This window comes from Embiotoca jacksoni, unplaced genomic scaffold (assembly GCF_022577435.1).
Source record: "Embiotoca jacksoni isolate LCO1_2020_lvr unplaced genomic scaffold, fEmbJac1.0.p SCAF_32, whole genome shotgun sequence".
Classification (NCBI taxonomy): Eukaryota; Metazoa; Chordata; class Actinopteri; family Embiotocidae; genus Embiotoca; species Embiotoca jacksoni.
The window spans coordinates 1,040,547-1,064,097 of record NW_027185384.1 but is presented as its reverse complement, the minus strand read 5'-3'; the positions used below and the strand labels follow the sequence as shown (position 1 = coordinate 1,064,097).

The window sequence follows — 23,551 nt, the reverse complement described above, 5'->3', positions numbered from 1 at the left end:
CTTGCGCAAAGAAACCTGCACATGCAAAGTATTTGTGGCGCTCAAGTCGCTTCAAGTCCATTTTAATAAGATAGATAGATGATAGATAGATAGTTTATTAATCCCGCAAGGGGAAGTTTTTTTTTTCCCGCTACGGCAGTATTTATAGATACAGGGCAAAGCAATAAAAAATAATAAAAAAAAAGAGGTAGTACAAAATATTAAATGTAAAAATGCACAATATATACAATAAAAATAGAATAATATTAAATGAAACTAAACTAAAAACAGTGCAACGGTGTTGTTGATGTGTGATTGATTTGGCCAAAGGTGAGTTATTGTCTGATTCCAGTGGGCGGGAATGATCTCCTGGATTGTGACAGCGGAGAGCTGCACGAGTCTGGTGGAAAAAGGCAGAGCGCAGCACCACATCGAGGCCAAAAGTCCACGTTTACAATCGTACCGGCGCCAATTCTCCCACACGAGTGCTCCTTGATGATCGCTCGCTCCATCAGGTTTGAGGAAGTACATGAGGAGTACTAGTTTCCAGGTAAAGTCATCAGATTTTTAGAATGGCCTATGTTTTATCACTTTTGAACTTTACTACCATCTAGTGGATTTTGATTTTAATATATATATATATATTTTAGTAGGCCAAACACCACATTGCACAATGTTAATAAAAAAAACTAAAATAATTGAATGACCTGCTACAACATTTAAATGGGTTGTTTACTGACCCATGCTACACCTTTCATGAAAATCAGGCAATCCCTTATTTTTTGTAATCTTGCTGACAAACAAACAAACAAACAAACAAACAAACAAAACACCAAAACCTCCTTCTTAGAGGAAATGACCCACCCGATTGTTCCGTTCAATATACAGATTGGCTCTACTGCTACAGCCTTATGAATAAATATTGTTGAGTCTCTTAATTTTTATTACTTTAATTTTAATTTGTATTAAAGAAGCACAGAAACGCGCCACCATAAACTAACTACACATTCAACACAGCAGGAGGGAACAATTGAACCAGCTCACCTGTGACGACGGCAGGTTTCAGGCTGGCCGGTTGATTCCGAGGTCTTCCGGTTGATTTGGTGTTTATTAGACATTCATTAGACAGTTTCCTAATAATCCGACTGAGTCGGTGTGCACGAGACCAGGACTCTTTGAACTACCTCACGTGAACGGAAGTCGTTTTTTGTTGTTGTTGTTGTTGTTGTTGTTATTTTTTGTTAATCAGCTACACCCGCGCTTTTCACGCAAGACCAAATGTTTTGCTGGTTATCGGCCTAGTGCAGCTTTGGGAACGACTTTTTAATGACATAGCTCAAAGCCACGTGACAAACTTAAACCGTGTTTAAATCGTTTCCGTGTTGACGTTCTTCTTCTTCTTCTACATTTTCCTGTTTTTTTTTTTTTGGGGGGGGGGAGGGTTGGCAGACTAACTTCAAGGCGCATTACCGCCACCTGCTGGACTGGAGTGTGGAACAGAAGATTGGCAAAAAAAAGAGGCTAAAGTCTATTAATTCCACCGGTTTCATTTACAAAATGGATTACATGCTGATATACTTTCCACAACTCTTCTCCCAGCATGTTTTCATATCTCTTTCATACATTGATGTTGTGTTGTGCTGCACCCAGAGGCCAAATTTTTTTTTTTTTTTTTACTTGTCATAGAATACATTAAGAAACATTACGTAAAAGAAGTCTCCTATTTCCTCGTCAGCAGCGGTATTCTTAGGAAGGAGAAGCCATCACTACTGACATCACAGATCATATCACAGCACATTTACAATGCAAAAGACAGTGAGGAAGCTGCTTTATGGCTGTTTTACATCACAGTCAATCTATGTATAGAGCGCACACGCACGTCAACCTGTTTTCGATGTGGGCTCCATGTTCAGGCATCAACAGTTTTCATCCAAACAAGCCTTTGCATTGAACACTACTGCAGTAATGCAGACTTCTCGGGCCGCGGCGGAATACAAATGCGATGGAGTCCGAGGGTAGTACTGACAACATATCCTCTAATTGCCTCTGTGGGAATCCGTGTTTGGAGATAACAAGGTATCTCGGTTTATAAGGAATGCATTGAGGATGTAGAACAGCACCAAGTCACTCATGAGAACGTGGACTGGCTCCAAGTCAAGACTACAGAAAGACTGTGTGAACGAGCCAACGTTGATATAAAAAAAAAAAGAAAAGTATGTACTTCATTAGAAGAATGAAGTACATTTTGCATTTGACATACAAGAAAACTCCTATTTGATCATATTTAAGAGGTATCTTATCTTTTAGGGGAGGATGTGACAGCAGCATGACACAGAGGAAACGATCCAAGAGATTGAAAAAGGGGAGCACAATTAAATGTATTTATCCTGCTTCGTGCTTTGGCGGCGAACTCAAGTAACAGCATCATGCATAATAATACAGCTACTCCACATGGTTTGTAAATGTGTTTTATTAGCAAAATAAGGGAGATGAGTCTACAAAGATTCTCCTTCCATGGAGAACATACACATACATTGACAGTTGTGGCAGTTTTTTAATTTTTTTTTATATATATGAACAAATCCAGGACCATATTAATCATCACTCCTCTTGGCAAAGTAGTGCTGATCTAGAATCGCAGACCAGGCTCCCTCGACCCTTTAAGTTTCCATCGCCCCAAGAAAAAAGGCTTCACGGATCCTCAAGCTGTGCCTCTACTCTCGAATATATCTCAAAACAGGATCCAAGAACGACGTCTGAACCTTAAAACATTTCAGACCTCGTCCTCAACCTCTCCGGCAATCTGCTCTGTGTTTCAGTTTCTCCTCTCTTTAACACCAAGAACTCCATAACCTCTCCTCCAAATACATTAAAATATACAGTAAAATGTGCCCCACTCTGGTCTGTGTAGTTAAAACACGAGCGTATTACGAGCTCTGTGCCTCACTAACCATCTTGTGAATGGTTGGGATGAATGTATATTTCATACACTGTTTAAAAACCAGGACCCCAGATTTGTGGGTGAATATAACAATATACATCTCAGTATTGTACTGTGTGATCGGCCAGCGAGGCCTCCCATTGTCATGGCGGGTGGGGGCAGGGGACTGTGGAGGCTACATGTTGGTCACCACGGAGACCCATGTACCTTTAGACCAGAGGGAAATCCCCCTCCTGATAGCTCAGTGGTGTGCACATAGAAGATAGCGGAGACACTAACATATGAAAACAGTTTACCTCTTTATGTCTAGAACAATTCAGCAGGCAACAGAACAAGCATTGGGACTACGACCGCAGTAAAAGGCATGCGAAGGCACAAGTACCAACAAACTGGACTCAAAGTTGTACCTCTTTTCTTCCCTTTTGGTTGTCGGGAAGGAAGAAAAGAAGCATTTCCACCAACGGCAAAGTTTCCTTTTCCAGAGACAGCGGCAGAAGGAACAGCAAAAAAAACCGAAAAAAAACAACAAAAAAACGTGACCTCCTCCTTCTCCACGAGAATTCAAAACAAAACAAAACAAAAAACCCTTCAAAAGGTTAAAAGAAAAAGAAATGTGCGAAAATCTGACGGTTTTACAATGATACAAACATCCTACACAAATGTTGTAACGCTAGTTCAAAATGTTCCAAGACAAAAAAAAAACATAAATAAAGCTGTTAAAAGTGGCATATAGTACAGCACTGGTCCGTGATTGATCCTCCCGACTCTTCTCGTCCTCCCCACCAAAGATGCACAATAATCTGGCTCCACTGCCTGAGGACAGAAGAGGAGAAATAACGAAACATGAAAGAAGGACATATAGACGAGGGATGGGATTTACAGAGCTCTACTTTAAACATTATCAGCCCACGTACATCAAAAGGGGGAAAAAAAAAAAGAAAAAAAAAAGCCTTTGATAAAAGATGGATTTCAGTGATTAAATCATGATGGATTATCCTGCATCTTTAGGGTCAACGGCAGCTATGATCTCCCATAAATCTGAATAGTTCATCTCTAAAAAAATAAATAAAATAATGTAAGGCCAACTCCCAAAGCTTCACTGCTTTCATAAATTTAAAACCAGGTTCCCTTTGTTTCCTCAGCAACTCCCACTCCACCCTGAGACACAGATTCAGCTCTAACGCCGACATGTGCCTTCATCCATGATGCAGAGACGCACACATGTCCACCACGTGAGCCACGCAACGGGGCGGGAACCCATCGAGGTCCGGCTGTGTGGAGGAACGACGGTGAGGAGTTCCTTACCAAGAAAGAAAAGGTTTGTCGTCTTCCCCGTCGTCATCTTCAGAAGAGACCACAGTCTTTCAGGTTGTTCTTGATGATGACGTCGGTGACGGCGTCAAACACAAACTGCACGTTCTTGGTATCTGTGGCGCAGGTGAAGTGGGTGTAAATCTCCTTGGTGTCCTTCCTCTTGTTCAGGTCCTCGAACTGACACTGGATGTAGGCGGCTGCCTCCTCGTACGTGTTGGAGCCTGGAAAAGACGAGGAGGAAGAGGTAGACAGGAAGTCACCGCATAGGAAGAGACACTGAAAACATATTTGTATGGTCGGAGGTAATGAATAACATGGCTGGGCTTCATCCTGCTCAGCACGCATTACCTAAATGATCTATATGTTGCTTTAAAAGTGATTCTCAACTGGTGGGTCGTGATCCAAAAACTGGGTCGCATGGCCTTTTGGAGTGTGTATGTATGCAAAGAAATAAAAAGTAAAAAAAAAAAAATATATATATATATATATATATATATATATATATATATATATTTTGAAGGGACAATCGTTTCCCATGATGCAGCATGTGTGCAGTAAGCCTTTGCTGCCAGGGTTCGCAGTTAAGACCAAAATCGACGTCATCACATCAGTTGATAGCTTTGATTTGAGGATTTGTAAACAGTTTTAGGATTAGATAAATCTGAATGTTTATTTAATTTGAGATAACTTTGCCTTCATATTTATACTTTATTTTCCTACAGATTAATTTAGATTCTTAAAACTTGAGGAGAATCAGCAGTTTAAACTTGTTTGAAGAGCATATGCACCTGTATATATAGAAAAATGTCCCATTTTATTTATTTATTTTTAACCTAAGTTGCTCAAAACATGACAAAGTATGGCTCACAATTTAAGGTCGAATGTTTTTTCCTGAGGTGAGAGCATTCGTTGTCACATTTGCCATTTTCAATAAAAAGTAACTGAGCACTTCACCTCGTTTCAAATACTAAGATAACAATTACAAGTCGGGTCTCACCAGCGTATTCTGGGTAGCAGATAGTCAGAGGACTCCTCCTGATTTTCTCCTCAAACAGGTCCTTCTTGTTGAGGAAGAGGATGATGGAGGTGTCTGTGAACCACTTGTTGTTGCAGATGCTGTCGAACAGCTTCATACTCTCATGCATTCGGTTCTGACGGGAGGAGGGGGGAGAGAGGGGAGAAAAAACAAAAAAAACATGAAAACTGACGTCTGCCATTGTGCTTTGCTCAGTGATCCACAAACGCGGAGGAATCTTGAGCGGAAGCTGTCCTTTATGTCTACTCCTCTGACCCGCCGCCATTCGAGCGTAGAGCGCCCGCTGTTACGTTATTCTCCCCGAGTCACACGGCTGAACTGCTCACCATCTCCTCGTCCTCAGCCAGCACCAGGTCGTAATCGCTGAGGGCCACGCAGAAGATGATGGCGGTGACGCCCTCGAAGCAATGGATCCACTTCTTCCTCTCGGACCGCTGACCTCCGACGTCAAACATTCTGGAGATGGAAGCACGAACACGTGAAATACAAAGCGTGTATGAAACCTAGAGGCAAAATTTAAAAAAAAAAAAAGTCTGTCCGGATGCTGTCACTGCTCCGGTCTGGCTGCAGCGTTTACTGATGACGCTTGTCAATAAAAGGGAAAGAAAACAGAAACGCTCAAGTACGGCCATCATGTGAGTCAAAGTTCACCAGACGGGCATGACCTGTAATGTTTCTCACGTTCAGGACAATTAGATTTTTTTAATAAGCACATCTAACTACAAAGTACACATTCAAATCAGATTTGAAAGGCACACCTTTGTTTTTTTGCCAGCAAAACAATCATGCAACTGTGGTGCAATGGGAAATGTCAAAATAACAAACAATGGATTCATTTAGTTTTTGTAATTCTCCTGCTGGACTGCACAAGGTTCTTCTGGAAACACTTTGGGTTTTAAGGCGACGACTGGAGGAGGGAAAAGCACAGAAGAATTGACAGAATTGGGACCACAGACTGTATATAAAAGTGGGACATAACTTCCGGCTCTGTAAAATGAGGACGATGCGGAAGTGCCTTAAGCTGCAATTTCACAGAGGGCCACTAGAGGTTGGATCCAAAAAGCCTCCGGCTTCTACTAGTCTCATAAAATTCTAAAATATTTTTACCATGAGTTTTTTTCAGTGTTGTTCGCTAAAGTCAGTCCTTCTTATTAGTTTTCTGGCCGTCCGTCTGAAAATAATCCTGTGATAAATTAGAAAATAAACTTCAATAAGCCGTGGTTTTTGGCGTGTCTGTTTGATTGATAGGCCTGTGGTGCAGTCAGGTTACAGCTATCGGTGGGCGGGACGTAGTATCGTCCAATCGGATCGAGTCAGATCCACCGCTCACTGACCCTCCCAGCTCGTCCAAATATGGTCACTTCCTGCTCCAAACCGCTCCGAACTGTCGGCCAAAATCCAAACTGGAGGCTTCATGACGGCCGTTCACGGACCGGTGGGTGACGTCACTGTTGGTTGCTGCTTGTGTAAAACTCATTCAACTTGCGAACGACAGACTTCCGGCTCAGCAGGTCAGCCCCTTTTCATTCCGTTTACATTCACAGCGACTGTACACTAAAGAAACGCCTTCAGATCGCTGCTCAGCCACTGATGTGTCATTCTTATATTACATAAAGCACCTTCGGCTTAGTAATGTGTGTCCGTTTGTTTCCGTGGAGATAGTTATAAGGAACTTCTGCTCTCATTTCAAAGATGCTGGAATTGACTACAAAAACCTCTGGCACCGTGACATCATCAAGCCAACCGCCTCCACTTCCTGTCTGCGTTTGTTATCGCAAGGCCACAGCTGAGTCACGGCTGATGTGCGCAACACCTTCACAAGCTGTGCCACAACTTACAGCTGCACAAGTACAAAGGGAATTTCTTTGGGAGTGAATGAGTCAGAGACCGGAAGGAAAGCTAATTAAGCCGTTGTGTAAAAACACTTTGAGTCGGAGCCAGTTGTGACAAAGTGAAGGAATTCTCACTTGAAGTGCAGGTCTTTGAACGTGAAGTGCGTCTCCACGATGCCTGTGGTTTTGACTCGGGTCCTCAGGACATCCTGCTGAGTTGGGATGTAGGTGGCCTGGGATATCCTGTCCAAATCGTTCAAGTAGCTGAGGAGGACACAAAGAAAAGAACATAAAGAGGGGAAAAGAAAAGCAGAGAGAGCAAAAGCAAAGAGAGAGCGAGAGAGACGGAGAAAAAGACCGTAGGAGGCGGAAAGTGTATCAAGGTCAAGGGTGTATCAGTTAAACAAATACCTCCCAATACATTCACAGTGATACGTTCTATATTCCCGACTGAAAACAAGTCATATTTGCCGAGTTCAGTGTCGACAGGGTCATTATACGGGTTGTGAAGTTTGAGTTGCAATCAAATCAACCATAATTAGCCAAAAATAAAACCCTGCGCAAGCAGTTAGGCGACAGCACACAAAATTTGCCTTTGTTATATTTAGACACAAAGGCACAGTGGCTTAGCAGTTCGAGCCGCTGCGCCGCAGCAAACAGAGCCGAGGTTTTGGTCTAAGCCCTGGTCTTTTCAGTGGGCAGTGGACATTGTTCTCTCTGTGGTTGGTGGGTTCCCTCTCGGGTGCTGCGCTCCCTCCCGCACCGCAACAATATGATGCAGCTGAACTGGAAACTCCCTACGTGTGAGCGCGCTTGTCTCCGTGTGTGCGTGTCATAGGCCTGTAATGGATGAGCCATCTGTCGAGGGCGCTGTCCCACATTTTAACCAAATGAAGATCCTGCTGGGTTCGACTCTCTCGTGATCCCGTGTGGGAACAGGCAGCTATTTATATTCATTCTGATTCAGTTTTCTTCTTTTATTCCTTTCAGCAAACCTTTGGCACATCAGCCAAACTAAACAATCTCCTGATTGTACTCCCACAGCAACCACGTAAAGATTAAAACTTTTGCCAATAGAATAGAGCTTCTTTTTTTTTTTTTTTTAAGTCCCAAAGATTTCCAACAATTTCACAATACATTGATTCAATTTGTTCAAACTGATGCTGAAACTTTTGAATTATTTCTCAACTTATTTGGATTTTGGTTATTATTGACAGCTGTAACTACACGAGTGCATCTGCAGTGCCCGTACGGAGCATCACCAATTAACCTACTCACTCGGGACATTATTATGACTCCGCTTAATAGCTCAAGGTTGCTGCTGAAACATTACAAGGGAGACAGATTAGTAAGGTCTCGTTGCGAGCAGACAAACACAAGTAATCTCCCCTTCACGCAAAACGAGCCTTTTGTTTGTCTTCCAAGATATTAAAAAAACATACACACGGTTTAGCGATGTTCTTTTTCCTATTCATGAAAAGCCCCTGGACGGCAGGATTAGAGGAACCAATTAGAAACGGTCAACCGCTGCAGCTCCAACAAAACAAGGCGAGTGGCTCCTCCCCAAAAAACAACAACCACAACAACAACAACAACAACAACATCACAGGAGCTGCCTTGTGATGATATAATTTATTTTAGTGCCAAGGGCTCTTGCGCAATACACGCCAGGCTCCAACTGGTAAAGAGAAATAAGCCAGCTCACAGAGAGAGTTTCCTTGTGTGACTTTGGTGAGGTTGCAAATGTTCCTGCGCTAAACTGCGAGGTCAAAGATTAAATAGTCGTTCCGGCCGCCGCTCTCCGAGCTGGTGAGAGCAAGGCAAATATTGACAGTCTAAAAGTCCAGACAGATGCATCAGTTTGTGTGCCCCACATATCTGGAACACACTCCCAGAAACCTGCAGGTCTGCTGAGACCCCTCAGCTCCTTTAAATCAAGATGGAAGACTTTCCTGTTTGCTGCTGCGTGTCATTAAACCAGATTCAAGGATGTTGATTCATTTCTTCCATTTCTGTAGTCTTACTACTGTATTTTATTTCTTAAACTGCACCATAACTTTTATCCTTTTTTTTCCAGCTTGCTTAATAATTGCTGAATAACCGTTTTTAAAGTTTTAATCAGTGTTCTCAATTGTTTTTAAAATGTCCTTTTCTTTTGCCTGATGTTTTTATGCTTTTAATGGTTTTATGTGAAGCACTTTGAGTTGCCTTGTTGTTGAAATGTGCTCGACAAATAAAACTTGCCTTGCAGCTTTCTGAGTGTTTGCAGTGAAATTTCAGTAATTTTGTGCGACCGGTCATCTGATGTGAGCGACGTTGTCATTAGAAGCTGTTGACACAAATTGGTGTGCGCAGGATCGTTCGAGTTCTTCTCTGTGGATGACTCACAACTTTGGCCAACCTAGCAATTGTCGACTCGACCGTTTGTGTGTTTGTTTGTGTGACTCACTATGCCGCCGAGTCGTTGAGCTGATATTCGCGGGAGCGGCTGAAGCAGGCTTGAACGCCTCCGTCTTTCCAGAGACGTTTAATGACACCGGCCAGCTCGGCGGTCATGAAGCCTTCCTCTGCCGAGCCCGCCAGCACAAACAGCTGCCGTGCATCATCCTGGGAGAGGAGACGCGGAGGTGTCAATATCATAACGCAGCCGTTAAAGTTATTACATCACCGTCGTGATAGACATTAACCTGCTAACAAGCTGAAATGCTACTCGCAAGGTTATAAGAGTGATTTCACGATGAAAGACTGCTTCGTTAGTGTCAAATACAAAATGTCCCGTCACCTAATTTCACTTTAAAATCAGTAAAATACGTTTTCGGTTACGTGTAAACAACCTGAAACGGCCTCTGAAATCACGACCACATCCAAACCTGACATTACTTTCCCCGAGAGCGACAATTACAGAATGCATTTTCGAGCGTTTAAGGCTACAACCCGCTTGTTTTCCAACGCCACCAAATGTACCTCAGGTTTGTACTCTAACCCGACCCGATGACACCCCTCTCTTATACTCACGGCTCTTGCGGCGTCACCAAAGTCGATCTTGAGGCGGCCCATGGCTCTGATGATGGCGATGATGGACTGGATGGTGTTGCTGTAGACCACAGCCTTGTACTGCTTACATTCTTCTTCTGAGTAGCCGGCCTCGTGGATGATCCTGCAGAAAGAAAGGGAGGGGAGGAGGGAGGAGGACAACAACGACAACAACTGGTGAGCAGTCGAGCTGTTTACCTTCACAGGCGCAAAAACTCATTTACACTTGACAAACTCTTCCTAAAAAAAAAAAAAAAAAAAAGACAAGGCTTCTTTTTCTCTTCAGCACAGCTCGTAACACTCCCTGCTTCCCTGCTCGTTGTGATGTCCGCACAAACACCGCGCGGCCACGATGGCCCTGATCTCTTTCGCTGCTCATTTCTGGCTGCTGGAATTACCGTCATCCGGGGAAAAGAAGCTTTTTCCGCAGTTGCACTCGGTGTTCGCCGGTCTGGATAGGAGCGGCAGCTGAATGCACACAATGTCCAATTATCATCTTGGGAGTTCAGGCAGTTTACTTTACCGTAACAATTTTGAGCTGAGGCATGATTATGGTGCACACAAAGGGCTGGCGTCACTCTAAACTTCTGTCAGTGTCAACAAATCCAATGAAAGGCACAAAAAAACCCTACATTGTGTTTGTCTTTCAGTCCATTCCAGCTTCCTCTCTGGCTTTCAGGCCCCCCCGAGCTAACGCTAATGTATCGATCAACCCCACCAATGTGAGCAGAGTGCCGCGCCGCGTCCACAACAAACAGGATACAAGGGGGATTGTTCTTTCTCCGGCTTTAATTCCTTGATACTTGCCGGCATTGCGACATCCGTTTGTATCGCTTCATCCAATTCTACCTCGTCGCCTTTGTGGGGACATTTGACTTAAGAAAACCCCTCGACTTCCATGTCCTGTCACCTAGCCACGCCCACTTGTTGCTGATTGGTTGGCCCTTTATGCGAACAGGATTTCCAGACTACTATCACAGAAAGCAATGAAGCTGTAAGCGCCAGGCAGGCAGAGCCAGGCTAGTGCTTCTGAGTGGGCTTACAAATAACAGGTCGATTAATCTGCCCAATATTTTATCCATTTATCAACTCGTTGTTTGGTCTTAAAAAAATGGCACAAAACAATCTAAAAAGCAAGTCATGATTCGCCAAAGCTCATTATCAAACTGCTTGTTTTGCTCGACAGATTAAAGCCTCTCAAACCTTAAATTTACGACCGCAACAGACAAAAGAAATGCAGCAAATCCTCCCAACCGAGAAGCAGGAAGCAGCCATTTGGCCATTTTGCTCGAAAAACGACTTAAAACGAATGTTTGAATAGTTTCAGCTCTGTTGTACATTTTTTTTTCCTGGGATTTGATGAGAACACACAGAATCTCAGCAGTCTTCCAATATTTAGAAAGACAGCGAGTGCATAATGCAAATTAAAAACCAGCTTTCAGCTTTTACTTCCTACCTGTCAGATGTATTGTGCTAACAATTAGCACTTTTCTTCCAATCACACATATCTCCCAGCACCACTTTCCCCACGGGGAGGAAATTAAATCTACAGGAAGGGTGTTCTGCACATCTCATGCAGATCAAGAACCGATAGATAAAACAACATTACAGCACACCAGCTGCTCAAAAGTACCATGCTTCTGACGCGCGAGCGTCTACGGGCTGATGAAGGTTTATGAAAAATGTAATTCACATGCAGGACACACGCGCAGCTTTGCGGATGATGCATAGTCACAGTCTATATTGATGTATTCTTCTGGGTTGTCTTCATGATCCATTATGCACAGTACCTGTTTGTACTGCGTTTCACAGAGCGTAACATTACCCCATAGAGACGCCATAAAAGCATGATTGGTGTTTGACACTGTTTGTGTTGTGGAAAATGAATACTCCTGTGCTGTGTAATCTAGAGCGGCGCCACTACGCATATCCGATCAGGGAAGTCGAAGAAGAAAAAAAGCTGATTTTGATTGTGCAGTGTGCAGGTTAGATGTAAACAGTGGTGAAAGGAACTCACTTCATCTGCTTGACAATTGTACTTTTTCCTGATTCACCAGCACCTGAAAAAGAGAAGAAACGGGGGGTTATTTTTTCGGTTCATACACGAGGCCCAGAGGACATCTGAATCTCAATCTGTCTTTTTCCTCACCAATTCTTAACCCTCATGTCAACCGGCCCACTTTCTTTATCTGGATATTTCAAACAAAATCTCACAAGGTTTTCATGCAAGAATCCGATGTGACCAATTGGGCATGAGAATGAAACCTGAACATAACCTCAACCAAAGAAGAAGTGAGAAACACAAACGTGTGTGTGTGTGTGTGTGTGTGTGTGTGTGTGTGTGTGACTTGAAATCTGTGTATGAACGAGTGTTTAGGTTAAAAGGAGTCTTTTGACTTGGGGTTTGGCCTCAGCTCACGGCAGTTCGAGCCGAATACACTATTTATTCGATGCTCGATCAGATGACTGTTTTGTGATCTATGTTTGTGAGACTGAAGACTCAGCTGAGGCTTCACATCAAGAAGGCTCTTGGCGCCGCGGCCAACAGTAAAGTAGATCATTATTGACAGTTGCTGTGACTTCCTGTGATCTAAAGCGTTACTTCAAGGCGGCGAGTGCACTCGGCGCCGTCCGCTGATCCGATCGAGGGCGGTTTACGCAACTACGGTGAAAAGATTGGGGGGTGGGGGAGGGCGGGGGCTTTTAAACGTCGCAGCGTCACGGCAACTGTTCTCTTAACATCCAACCAAATGTGCCGCGTGTGGCCATAGTCACCTTCGTGGCTGTTGACCATTACGCACCATACACATGCCCCCCCCCCCCCCCCCCCCCCCCTCGACTGTGTTTGATGCTCCATCACCAGCTGCTTGGAAGTGCCCTATTATTGAGATTTCTCCTTCACCAATCAAAGCCATCCTGATAAACCACATTCTGTCCACTCATGCTCTAATGTATTACCATAAACGACATTAGATCTACTAATGTGCAATCGATGTCCTCGCATTACAGCAGCAGAGTCTCTGGTTGGAGCCGGTTGGAGCGGACATCACGCTCCTCTGCCACTAGGGAGGAATTTCCAAACCACTTGAGCGCGTCCATTCCCCGAGTAAACACCCACAACTTCTCTCTCGGCTCGAGAAACGGGGAAAGAAAAAAAAAAAAAGGGGAAGTGGAATCGTGTCACAAAATCTACCGCTATCTGCCACCTCGTGATAATGTCAGCAGAGACGAGATGGTGTGCTCTTGCAAAATAAATCATCCAACTCATCTAGTTCCACTTTCCTTGTGGTTGCAACAGAAACAGAAAAAGAAAAAAAAACCAAAAAAACCCAGACACAATGCATCTCTTACACGTGCCTCTCGTGAAGCCTGCTTCACGCTGTAGCAACAGCTCCTCCAGAGAATTATTTATCATAAGATTTAAAACCCAAAAATCAATTAAAAAAAAAATATATATATTTACGCAGTGTAGAAAGTGTCTTCACTTCCTACAAACTTTCCCCTCGCGGTAACAACAGTGTGCTGACAGCACAGCTCCGGCACAGTATATTCAGTGGATGAGATTCACCTGAGGACACATTATTTTAATTACGTGTCACCACACAGGCGCCCCAGAGAGGGGGGGGGGGGGGGGGGGGGGGGGGGGGTGTAGTACAGTGGCAGCTCCCTGTGCTCGGAGGCCAAACACTCGGCTGTGTGAATCCCTCTGGGACTCGCACACAGACGCTGCATGCGCCGCTCGACTGGGCTCGGCCCGGCTGGTGAGCTGGCACAGTCGCAGTCCTCGGCGTGCCCGAGAGCCATTTTCACAATGCCAGAGACACTTCACATACCGACACAGAGTGTGGGGCGCGTGAAAATCCACTTATGGGCAGGCTACGAGTTCACACCGGAGTTCAAAGTGGCCTCCTTACAAAGGACAGTTAACTGCTAGGGATGTGACATCCGAAGAAAGTGTACTTTTTTTTCGGGCCCGAGCATCGGTGCGAAAGCCCTATTGTATTTCCTTAAAAAAAAAATTATTGTTCTTGGTCGTTCTTCTCCTTACGTAAAGTGATTTGCCTTTTTGGAGGCTTTATCATGTTCAAAAACTCATGAAAGTGGATACGCGTATGTCTCCCGGTGAAAAATTTCATATTCCAGTGGAGTCGCGAGTGGGCGCGGCCAAACGGCTCGAGAGCGCCCCCTAAAGAGATGCCCCGGCGGCCACATTTACCTAAATTCACGAAATCCGGTGGACACGTGTATCACACCTAGACGCACAAAAAAGTTACATTGCACCGTTACGTCAACTGGACGGGAAGTCCACCATTTTGAATTTAGTCGCCATTTTGGGCGATTCTGACACGTTGTACTTTGTCGAACTAGTCCTAGGGATTTTGTCGGACCGACTTAAATTTAGGTTCTATGGATAGAAAACATGTTTGGGATTAAAAGTTATCAAAATAATTTGTTTTCATCGATGTGTGTGCCCGTGTGAGGCGGCCATTTTGAGCGTCTCGCCATGAAACTACGAGTTGCTTTAAATCTTATGTACATGGACCGACCTTCTCCAAACATCACAGGTACGATAACAGCCCCGCCCTGAATACCCCTGTGGGGTAATATTCGCTCATAGTCATAGCGCCCCCTGTTGGCCACTGGAAATTACACTTTTCATACTTTCACATTCTACGTCGAGCTGGTTGAGCCCATGAACGTAAAGTCGGGTCACAATAACCTAAACATGTAGTTGATGATATATTGAGACATTTGTTCGACTTTGTCAATGGGCGTGATGATGCTGCAAAGTTTGATGCTTGAAACCTCACGAAACGTGGCACATACATCCGGCGTGGTGAGATGATACATCTGATGCGTTTTGCAAGTTGATGTGGACATACGGCTCGTCATTGCCCCCTGCTGGAGACAGGAAACGAGACAAAAATAGCAACTTTAAGCGGGTATACGCGGCCCCTCGTGCGCTGCACGTCGGGGAGACGGCTTCGGCGGGACGGCTTCGGGGAGGCGGCTTTGGCGGGACGGCTTCGGCGGGACGGCTTCGGGGAGGCAGCGGTGCCGGAGTGCGAGGGCCCGTACATCACTGCTTGCAGTTTTTATTTGTTTTTGTTTTTTTTGACAGGGTGCTCCGAGCACAAAATACAGACACCTCCCATTCAGAGCTGCAACTCTATTGATGATTTAGGACTGAGTCCCTCTCTTTAAATATAAAACACTTAATAACCGAGCTCCATCATATCTTAAAGAACTCATCGCAACATATTATCCTAACAGAAGACTTGCTCTCAGAGTAAAGGCTTACTAGTGAGTCCCAGAGTTTCCAAAAGTAGAATAGGAAGTAGAGCTTTTAGCTTTTCAGGCTCCTCTCAGAATCAGAATCAGAATCAGCTTTATTGGCCTGGTTTGTGAACACATACAAAGAATTTGTCACTTTTCTCTCAACGTGCAAAAGACAAAAACAGACAGACACAAATAAACGTATAAAACATAAATAGACATATATACTGCTACGGTTAGGTTAGGTTTCTACTGGGGTTGTTTATTATTTTGTTTGCTTGCTGTGTCCCTTTGTCAATAGTGTTTTGGGACCATCTTGCATTTTACACACTAAAATAAATAAAATGAATCCAAACCGCTTCAGGTTTTTGTCCTCACTTAAAAAAAAACATTTGTTCTAACTCTGATGACATTTAAGAGAAATGCTGCTTTAATTCTGTGGAAATGATAATGGGACCTCCCGGGTTGCGAAAAACGTGTTATCACTTTGCATCATGCAACCAAAGTAGACGATTACATCGTCATGGGAATCTACCCTAAATGCCAGGTCAGTTTCCACAGAAATTTAAACCAGGCGTACAACTTCTACGGTAGCAAGTACGTGTACTAATTAAAGGACTCCGACGGTTAGAATTGGACAAATCCTATAAATTTTGTGTCTACGTCTTCATTTTAATTAAATGAGACGTGAGCCATGTGTTCATACGAGTGACTTGGAGCTAAGCAGTGATATCATCAGGGTGTGGCTGCAGTCGAAGCCTCAACACAAACCAAAGTCGTACTGATTTTGACACACGCACACACACACACGCACGCACACGCGCACACACGCACACACACAAGTCTTTAAGGGTTGCATGGAACCAGGAGCGTGACCCTTCGTTCTTTGTGCAGAGTCATGTTACACGCCCACAGCTTTGATACGCCCACCCCTAAACAGCTTCAGACTCGCAACCACTGGAGCAGCTGGTTTCTGCTTCCAGTGGTTCAAAACTATTTTGGGAAAATTCAGGCTTGCAGTAAAAATGGTGGGTCGTCCCTTCCACCCTCCCCCTCCCTCCCTCCCCGCTCTCGCTTCTTCTCCCACAGAGAACAGAGACGTTCCTATCTACCGACCGCAAACACATCGTTCCACTTGGAACTCCCCCCCACCCCCCCCCGGTTGATCTTCCCCTATGTAAGAAGTCGGCGAGGACGAGGGCTGTTTCATAACAATGGCGTGCGTGCCTGGGCCTTCTCCATTTATAGATAAACCATACCGTGGCTGATAAATGCCTCGGAGAATTACTAATCCGGCCAGAATTAAAGCTAGTAAAAGCTATTTTCATTCATGCTGCTTTTGGGTTCGGATCACTGGCATGAAGTTAAATTTGTGTGGCTCAGGAGGTTTACAGCGGCCAGACTGCCAGTTCAACACGTCCACTTTTAGGTGAGTACTCCAAAAAGCCCAAGAGGGGTCTAATGAAGGTTGGCACAATGTGCTAAACACATTAGTAATGCCACATTAGGAGCCTGAGCCCAAACGCCATCGACCTCCTCTCTCTCTCTTGGTTTTCCACTCCTCTTCAGCAGCACACATCCCTCTTCCTCTTTTACACTCTCCCCGTCTCCTACAGTCATTTTCCCGTTATGATTTATTGTTCCTCTCGCTCACTATCCAATTCCTCTTTTTTTTCTTCTTTTTTTTTCTTGCTGCACCCCTGAGGAGGAAGAGGAGGGGGGAGATTTAAGTATGAGTCACTCATGAAGGATTCCAGGAGCCTCCGAGCAGTGCTACTGCCCACCGTGGTGGTGGTGGTGGTGGTGGTGGTGGTGGGGGGGGGTGACCGCGCTAAATCACACGGATCGATCCGGCAAAAATGCAAATCGACAGCTGACAGATTGCTTCCTGCGCAGGCTGCCACACGCTGAACTCTTCACTGTGTTGTCTAATGAGGCTTAAAGCAATAAGGGAACACGAAACAATTGAACTACTTTGTCGTTTACTGTGAAGGGGTCCTCTGTCTCGAGGAGGAGTCGCACAGCCATGTTGCACTACATATCTGCCGATGCCGGTTACATAATTTCAAAAATATAGGAAAACATTAAAAGAAATTTTTTAAAAAAGAGACCAAAGACAGAAAGTCAGAAGAAGCCTAAGGATTATTAATTAAAATCTTCCCACTGTTGCATGACGGCTCTAGAAAGAGTAATTAGGCTGGGGAGATTTTAATCTATTTTAGCATGCAGATATGAATAGTAGGATAATTGGGTCCTGGAGATAATGGAAATAAAATGGAGAGCCAAATAAAGACTCGCAGTTTAATGAGAAATATGTTCGTTTTTTTTAACGGGGAGGATCACATTTCCTCTCTCGGTAACGGAAACCTGAGCCTGCCAGCTGGTTTGGACCCGACGGTGTGCGCATCGTCTCACAAAAGACTCATCATTTTTTTTCATGCAAATGTCGTTTTTTTTTTTTTTTTTTTTTTTTTAACGTCAGTGAGTTGATATCATGCCAGCGACAGCGGGAGAGAGAGAGAAAGAGAGAACATTAGCCTGTGATGAACATTTAGGACAGCGCCGGATAACCAGGTGGTCCACATTACCAATCTGCTGCGGTGACACACACACAAACATCTACACACATTTGGTCGGGGTCACCAGCGCAAGACGCACAAAAGATGTTATGTTCTCCGAGGGCATTAAAAAACATCAACGGAGCCTTGCCAGCTATTTACTCTCAAACCACACTGTCGACAGGGTGCGTTTAGAGAAAAGTATACTCCTGAATTGCTTGCGACTCGACAACCTCAAAAAGAAAGTATCATTTCAGCAGGCTGTTTATCCGCGAGGTAAACAACTCCAAAGCCGAACTCGGGCTCCCCTTTGCTTCACCGCAGCGGAGCTTTTTCATTTTTAATGCTCCCGTCTAGTCATTCGCCGTGTTCTCATCTTACAGCCCCTCTTTTCCTTTCTCCTCGCATCCCAGCCTGCCCTGCGTGTCCCTTCAGGCAGTAACCCGAAGAAGAAGCCGCGTGGGTTACCTGGGCTACCACGGCGAACGGATCAAAAGGAGATAAGGGGGTGGGTGTGTGTGTGTGGGGGGGGATTTGCCGTCACGGCAAAAAAAACCGGTCACTATCGGACGTGGAAAAGGTTAAGGCGACGCCACATGGTTTGTGTCAGAGCAAACGGCCCGACGGAAACCCGTAATCCGCCCCAGCAGGAACTTGACCCAACTTGCTCGCCTTCGATCGGCAAGCCCCGTCTGGCCTCCCGAGCAGCCGAGGAATGTATCCTACCTTTAAACGAGAAAGTATGCACATTCCTGTTCAAACAAAACTCCACTGACACGTGATTAAACGGCGTCTTCGTCCCAAGAGACAAAAAAAAAAAAAAAAAAAAAGATATGAGTGCGTTTGATGTGTGCGATTCAATGAACACCAAGTTGGTACAAAGTGTGTTTCAGAGCCGTCCAAAAACAACAACCCACGAGGAGATGTTGTTTCATCTCGCTCTGGCTCACAACCATGTCCCACAAAAGATGCAAATGCAGCTCTTATTATGTGCCTTCTGTCAGGTGTTTTTGCCTGCTCCTGCCATTGGCCTCAAGACTTTGTGTCCTGGTAACCCACATACGGAGTGTGTGCATGTCAACATTTCCCAAAGCAAGCCACCTCGGGGGGAGGGGGGTGGGGGGTGGGGGGGCTGATGGAAAAGTTTGTCACCTACAGTCTTTGTTTACAAGGACAACAGCGGTTCTCCACATGAAAGCAACGCCGCGAGTTTACAACGCGACTGGCTCCGGGACGCGAGCGCTTCACACGAGCGTGGCGTACGGGGCTGTCCGAGGGAGATGGGGGGGGGGGTGACAAGACGCCCTCGCGCCAATGAACACGACGAATAGTAATAATAATAATAATAATAATAACACGTAGAGAGGCTCCAGCGGGTGTACGGCGCCGTTTTAAGTTTCATCCGCGAGGTCGATTTTAGAGGGACGTGTCAATTCGCCAACGCGATCGGCGCTTTCTCAGGCACCGCTCAAAACACGAGGATTTGAAAATTGTTTAGGTAAACAAAGGTCAGTCACAACTGGCCACCGCTGAGAGGAATGAAGGAGTCACGAGGCAGCTATTGCTGCATCAGCAACTAATGCCCTGCAACTGCTCAGTTGCTTAAGCTTATCAATGACAATTTAGTTTGAATGGATATTATTGTCCACTCGTGTCTTCGTGCCTTTTACTAACCGGGACTCGATTTTGACCAATTTGTTTTTGTAATTTCCTTTATTTTGTTGCGCAAGACTCTTGCCGTTTTCAAGTCTGTCTTCGTGAGGAGAATCGTTGAACTTGAGATGACAAAACAACACGGAAACTTGCGGCTTAATGTGTCTTTATACACAGGAAATCTGGAAATTATAATGCTACCAGAGGGTATATATATATAAAAACAACAACAACAACGTTATCCATCGGAGGTAGCGGTGGGGAGAACAAATCGATCAAGTTTAGTATCGTGATATTTTGCGTGGGAATATTTTATCGATGCGTAGAGTTGAAATTTTATTCTATAATTAAATAAATACATTTGTCAGGTTTTCAGGAGAGTGTTGGTCAATCCCCACCTGCTGCCACAAAAATGACTTTAAGTTAACTTTAAGTTCAGTTGTTGACTAAGTGTCATGGCTAATAATCTGAGGATCGTTTTCTCAATAAACCAATGTATTGGTCAGTCTTTAAAATGTCCCGAATTTTTTGAAAAACGTTGACGAGCATTTCCAAAAGCCTAAATTGCAGTCTTGTTTTGTCCCAACCGACATGTCCACAACAACAACAACAACAACAACAACAACAACAAAAATCCATTTATTGTCACGGAGTGCTAAAGGGACCAGAAAACATTCACATATAAGAAGCTGTTTGAAATGTCTCATTGAAAAGAAAAGAGTCAAACCATTTGAATCATAGTATTGCAAGTTTAAAACTACAATAATATCGTAGTTGACCCAAGTATCGCGATAACGTCGTATCGCGATTCCCACCCGTGCCAGGAGGTTCAACTTTGGCTTGGAGCTTTAACCATCCCCAAAAATGAGTGGACTCATACGGTTGTATGAGCCACGGGCCTGTTTTCACGGCACGGGACCAGACGAGAGGAAATGTGCCATTGTTGAGAGGATTTAGAGAATACAAATGGTCTGCAGAGATGGCTGAATGGGTGTCAGACTAACAGCAGTGTGTGTGTGTGTGTGTGTGTGTGTGTGTGTGTGTGTGTGTGTGGTGGTGGTGGGGGGGGATTAAGAAAAAACTACAAGAAAATTTAACTAATTTGCTTTAAAAAAAAAAAAACTAAAAAAAAACACAAACTTTCACTGTGTAGTTCACGTTTGGGCTCGTGTTGTGTTGTTGTTGTTGTTGTTGTTGTTTGTTTTTTTACCGTTGGAAATGCGGTGTTGCGTTCAGTGGCCAGAGTTCACGGTTAACTTAAACTAGTAAGTAAGAAGAAAGAGCTGAAGATGCAGAATCGGAACTCGGCAACACTTCAACGTCGGACACAGACTCTATCCGACTCTGGCGCGGTGTTCGCCGGCAGGGTGTGTTCCCCCCCTCCCGTATCCTCTTTGCTGTGGGCAAACCCATAGCGAAGCACACACACACACACATATATTCCCTTACCGAGCAGAAGCAGCTTCACCTCCCTGGCCGCCTTCTCTCCGTCGTCCCGCAGATTCCTGTCGATCATCTTGCTGCGCTCCACCGCCGCCTTGTCCTCGGTACTCAGCGTGCATCCCATCCTCGACTGTGTCCTTCAAACCCCCCAGATGGTGTAAAAAAAAAAAAAAAAAAAAAAAAAAAAAAAAAAAAAAAAAAAAATCTAAAACACCATATATCCCCACATTAATTGTTTAAAACTGCCGTCACCCCGCACACACGCCCTTTTTTTTTGTTGTTGTTGCTTTTCTTGTTTTTTTTTTTAAATGACAGGCAATCGATCTGTTCGCGGGAGAGAGGACACACACACACACACACACACACACACACAAATAAAAGGAAGCTATTTCAATGAAACTCTGGCGTTTCTTCGCCCGGCTGAAGATGTCTACGAAGGGGAGAGGGGGGTGTTTAAAATCCTCGTTTCATCCGACGGAAAAGCTATTTCAATAGCGAAAGAATTCCTTGGTGATGTCTCTGCCGTCCGTTCGCCTCCATTCGTTGCAGCAGCGACTGTTAGGACTGAATGTGCAGCCCGGACTGGAGACCGAGCTGCGCCGTGTTCCGATAGCAGCAACAACAGAGACACTTCCGGTCAAACTCTTCACAATAAAAGGCGAGACTTCCACTAACCCCCCCCCCCCCCCCCCAAAAAAAAAAAAAAAATGAAACGGCAAACCGATTGGTGGTAACCAATGGTAACCAATTTATTCAAAAACCCCAAAATCGCAGCCTTAAATTTATTGTTTTGTCCAGAGGTGTAGTCAACTGCTACAAGATAATCAGATCATTATCATGGAGGACTTCAGGAACCAGAAAATATTAACATTATTTATTAGATTATTTATTAGATAATTTTTTTATTTATTTAAATTTTATTTTTCCATCAAAAAATTACTTCAAACATTTCGTCATTGGGTAGTTGGCAATAAAAAAATGTTGTCGATCAAGTATTAGATTATTTAACTAATTGTCACAGCACTAAAGAACAGTAAAGCTTAACCCATTTATTCTCGAGAACAAAACAATTTTTTGTGTATTGAGTGTAACATTTCTATATTTGTATATTTTCCTCTGTTTTCTCGTTGAAAAGGATTAACCAAACCCTACATTATAGTGTTCTCGCGCTTTTATTTTGAAGGTAGACGCCCAACCGGAAACATCTTGCAAACAGGACGCATTTCAAACCATCAAACCTAATGCTTTGCTGACTGACCTAATAACAGCTCATCATTTTCAGATTATAAGCCACATCATGTTGTAATTTTGATACAGAATAATCATCATATTCACAACAATCATTATATAGGAGTTTGACTAAAATGATTAAAGGTAAGCCCACATATAATATATTTTACATTACTAAAGGCTACTGTGTGTATACAGTATAGTAATGTTTCTCTGATCATAATACTTACATCCCACTGTTTACATCTGTTTGGGCTAAACTGTAACCGAGTAGCCTACATTTCTTTGTTCCCATGGGAACCACACCTCTAACCAGTGTCCGCCCCATCCCCTACCCGTTCAGGTGTACACAGCCATTGTTTGTGGTTTAAATAATTTAGCCTGTGAGACAAAGTCAAGTGTGAGTCTTCAAAGTCAACAGTCCGGCTTGAGGCGTTTGCTGCTTGCTTCAAAAATTTTCCACACAAATCCCTGTGGCGTAAATATGATCTCTGTCTTTCCCTGCAATTTTACCATTTCAAATGTGTCTTTTTTAGGAGTTAATGCAAGTATGCAGTGTTGACCTTTCCGTTCTACTATGCGGGCTGGATGTTTCCCATTTTTGTCATACAGATCCTCTCCAGGTTTGAAATAACAAGAAACAAAAAAAGGTTAAGTCATTTTATCTAACCCAGAAAAATACCACAGACACGGAGTGCATTCGTATTCTTTGAAAAGGACAATTTTTCATGTCATGAATTATTTATGTCCATGTATGTGTCTGCTACTGTTTTCAGGTTTCTAATTCCAGCTGCAGGTCGCGCATGTATTTCTTAAGTGTGTCCCAGAAATAACTCACATTTCTTGATGGTTATGTGTTTCTTTTGTAGTTTACAGTGTCACACTGTCTTTCGTGAACACGATCGTTCCAGATTGATTAGAAAAACACACACTTCACATGTAGGTGCAGCAAGAAAAGGACTTGGTTGAATTTGGTCAAATATGATCAATTAAAACAAGTCTAAAAATGACAATAACAGCTTTTAAAACCCTAAAGAATACATACATAACATACAAAACATTTTGTTGTAAAAGAAGCTGCGGGTCTCTTTTAATTCATGGGAGAAGGTCATGAAAAAGCTGACCTCTGGGCGATGTAAATAGTTTGAGGATATATTTATTACACTTTTTTCAAATGTTGCTTGCTGTTTTGTTCCACACAAAAGGTGCATCGTCTACGCTTAAAAAAAAAAGAGGCAAAAACACTGCATGATAT

At 43.9% G+C, this 23,551-nt stretch overlaps 1 protein-coding gene across 1 annotated transcript; it reads right to left on the bottom strand.

Moving 5' to 3' along the window:
* Positions 1-2,431: 2,431 nt before the first annotated feature.
* gnai1 (guanine nucleotide binding protein (G protein), alpha inhibiting activity polypeptide 1) lies at positions 2,432-21,658 on the bottom strand. The gene is made up of 9 exons (XM_069164805.1): positions 21,073-21,658; positions 12,153-12,195; positions 10,118-10,259; positions 9,552-9,709; positions 7,238-7,366; positions 5,597-5,726; positions 5,232-5,385; positions 4,226-4,455; positions 2,432-3,733 (listed from the first exon to the last, which is right to left on the bottom strand). The coding sequence occupies exons 1-8, from the start codon at positions 21,188-21,190 to the stop codon at positions 4,265-4,267; spliced, it is 1,065 nt and encodes a 354-aa protein (XP_069020906.1). The 5' UTR covers positions 21,191-21,658; the 3' UTR covers positions 2,432-3,733; positions 4,226-4,264.
* Between the last annotated feature and the right edge of the window lie 1,893 nt (positions 21,659-23,551).

Excerpts from the sequence above, each read along its gene's own strand:
- gnai1 (XM_069164805.1), bottom strand. The coding sequence starts at position 21,190 with ATGGGATGCACGCTGAGTACCGAGGACAAGGCGGCGGTGGAGCGCAGC. Across the intron at positions 9,710-10,117 it reads TTGGTGACGCCGCAAGAGCC|GATGATGCACGGCAGCTGTT; the intron begins GTGAGTATAAGA and ends CTCCTCTCCCAG. Across the intron at positions 4,456-5,231 it reads CTGCTACCCAGAATACGCTG|GCTCCAACACGTACGAGGAG; the intron begins GTGAGACCCGAC and ends CGTCTTTTCCAG.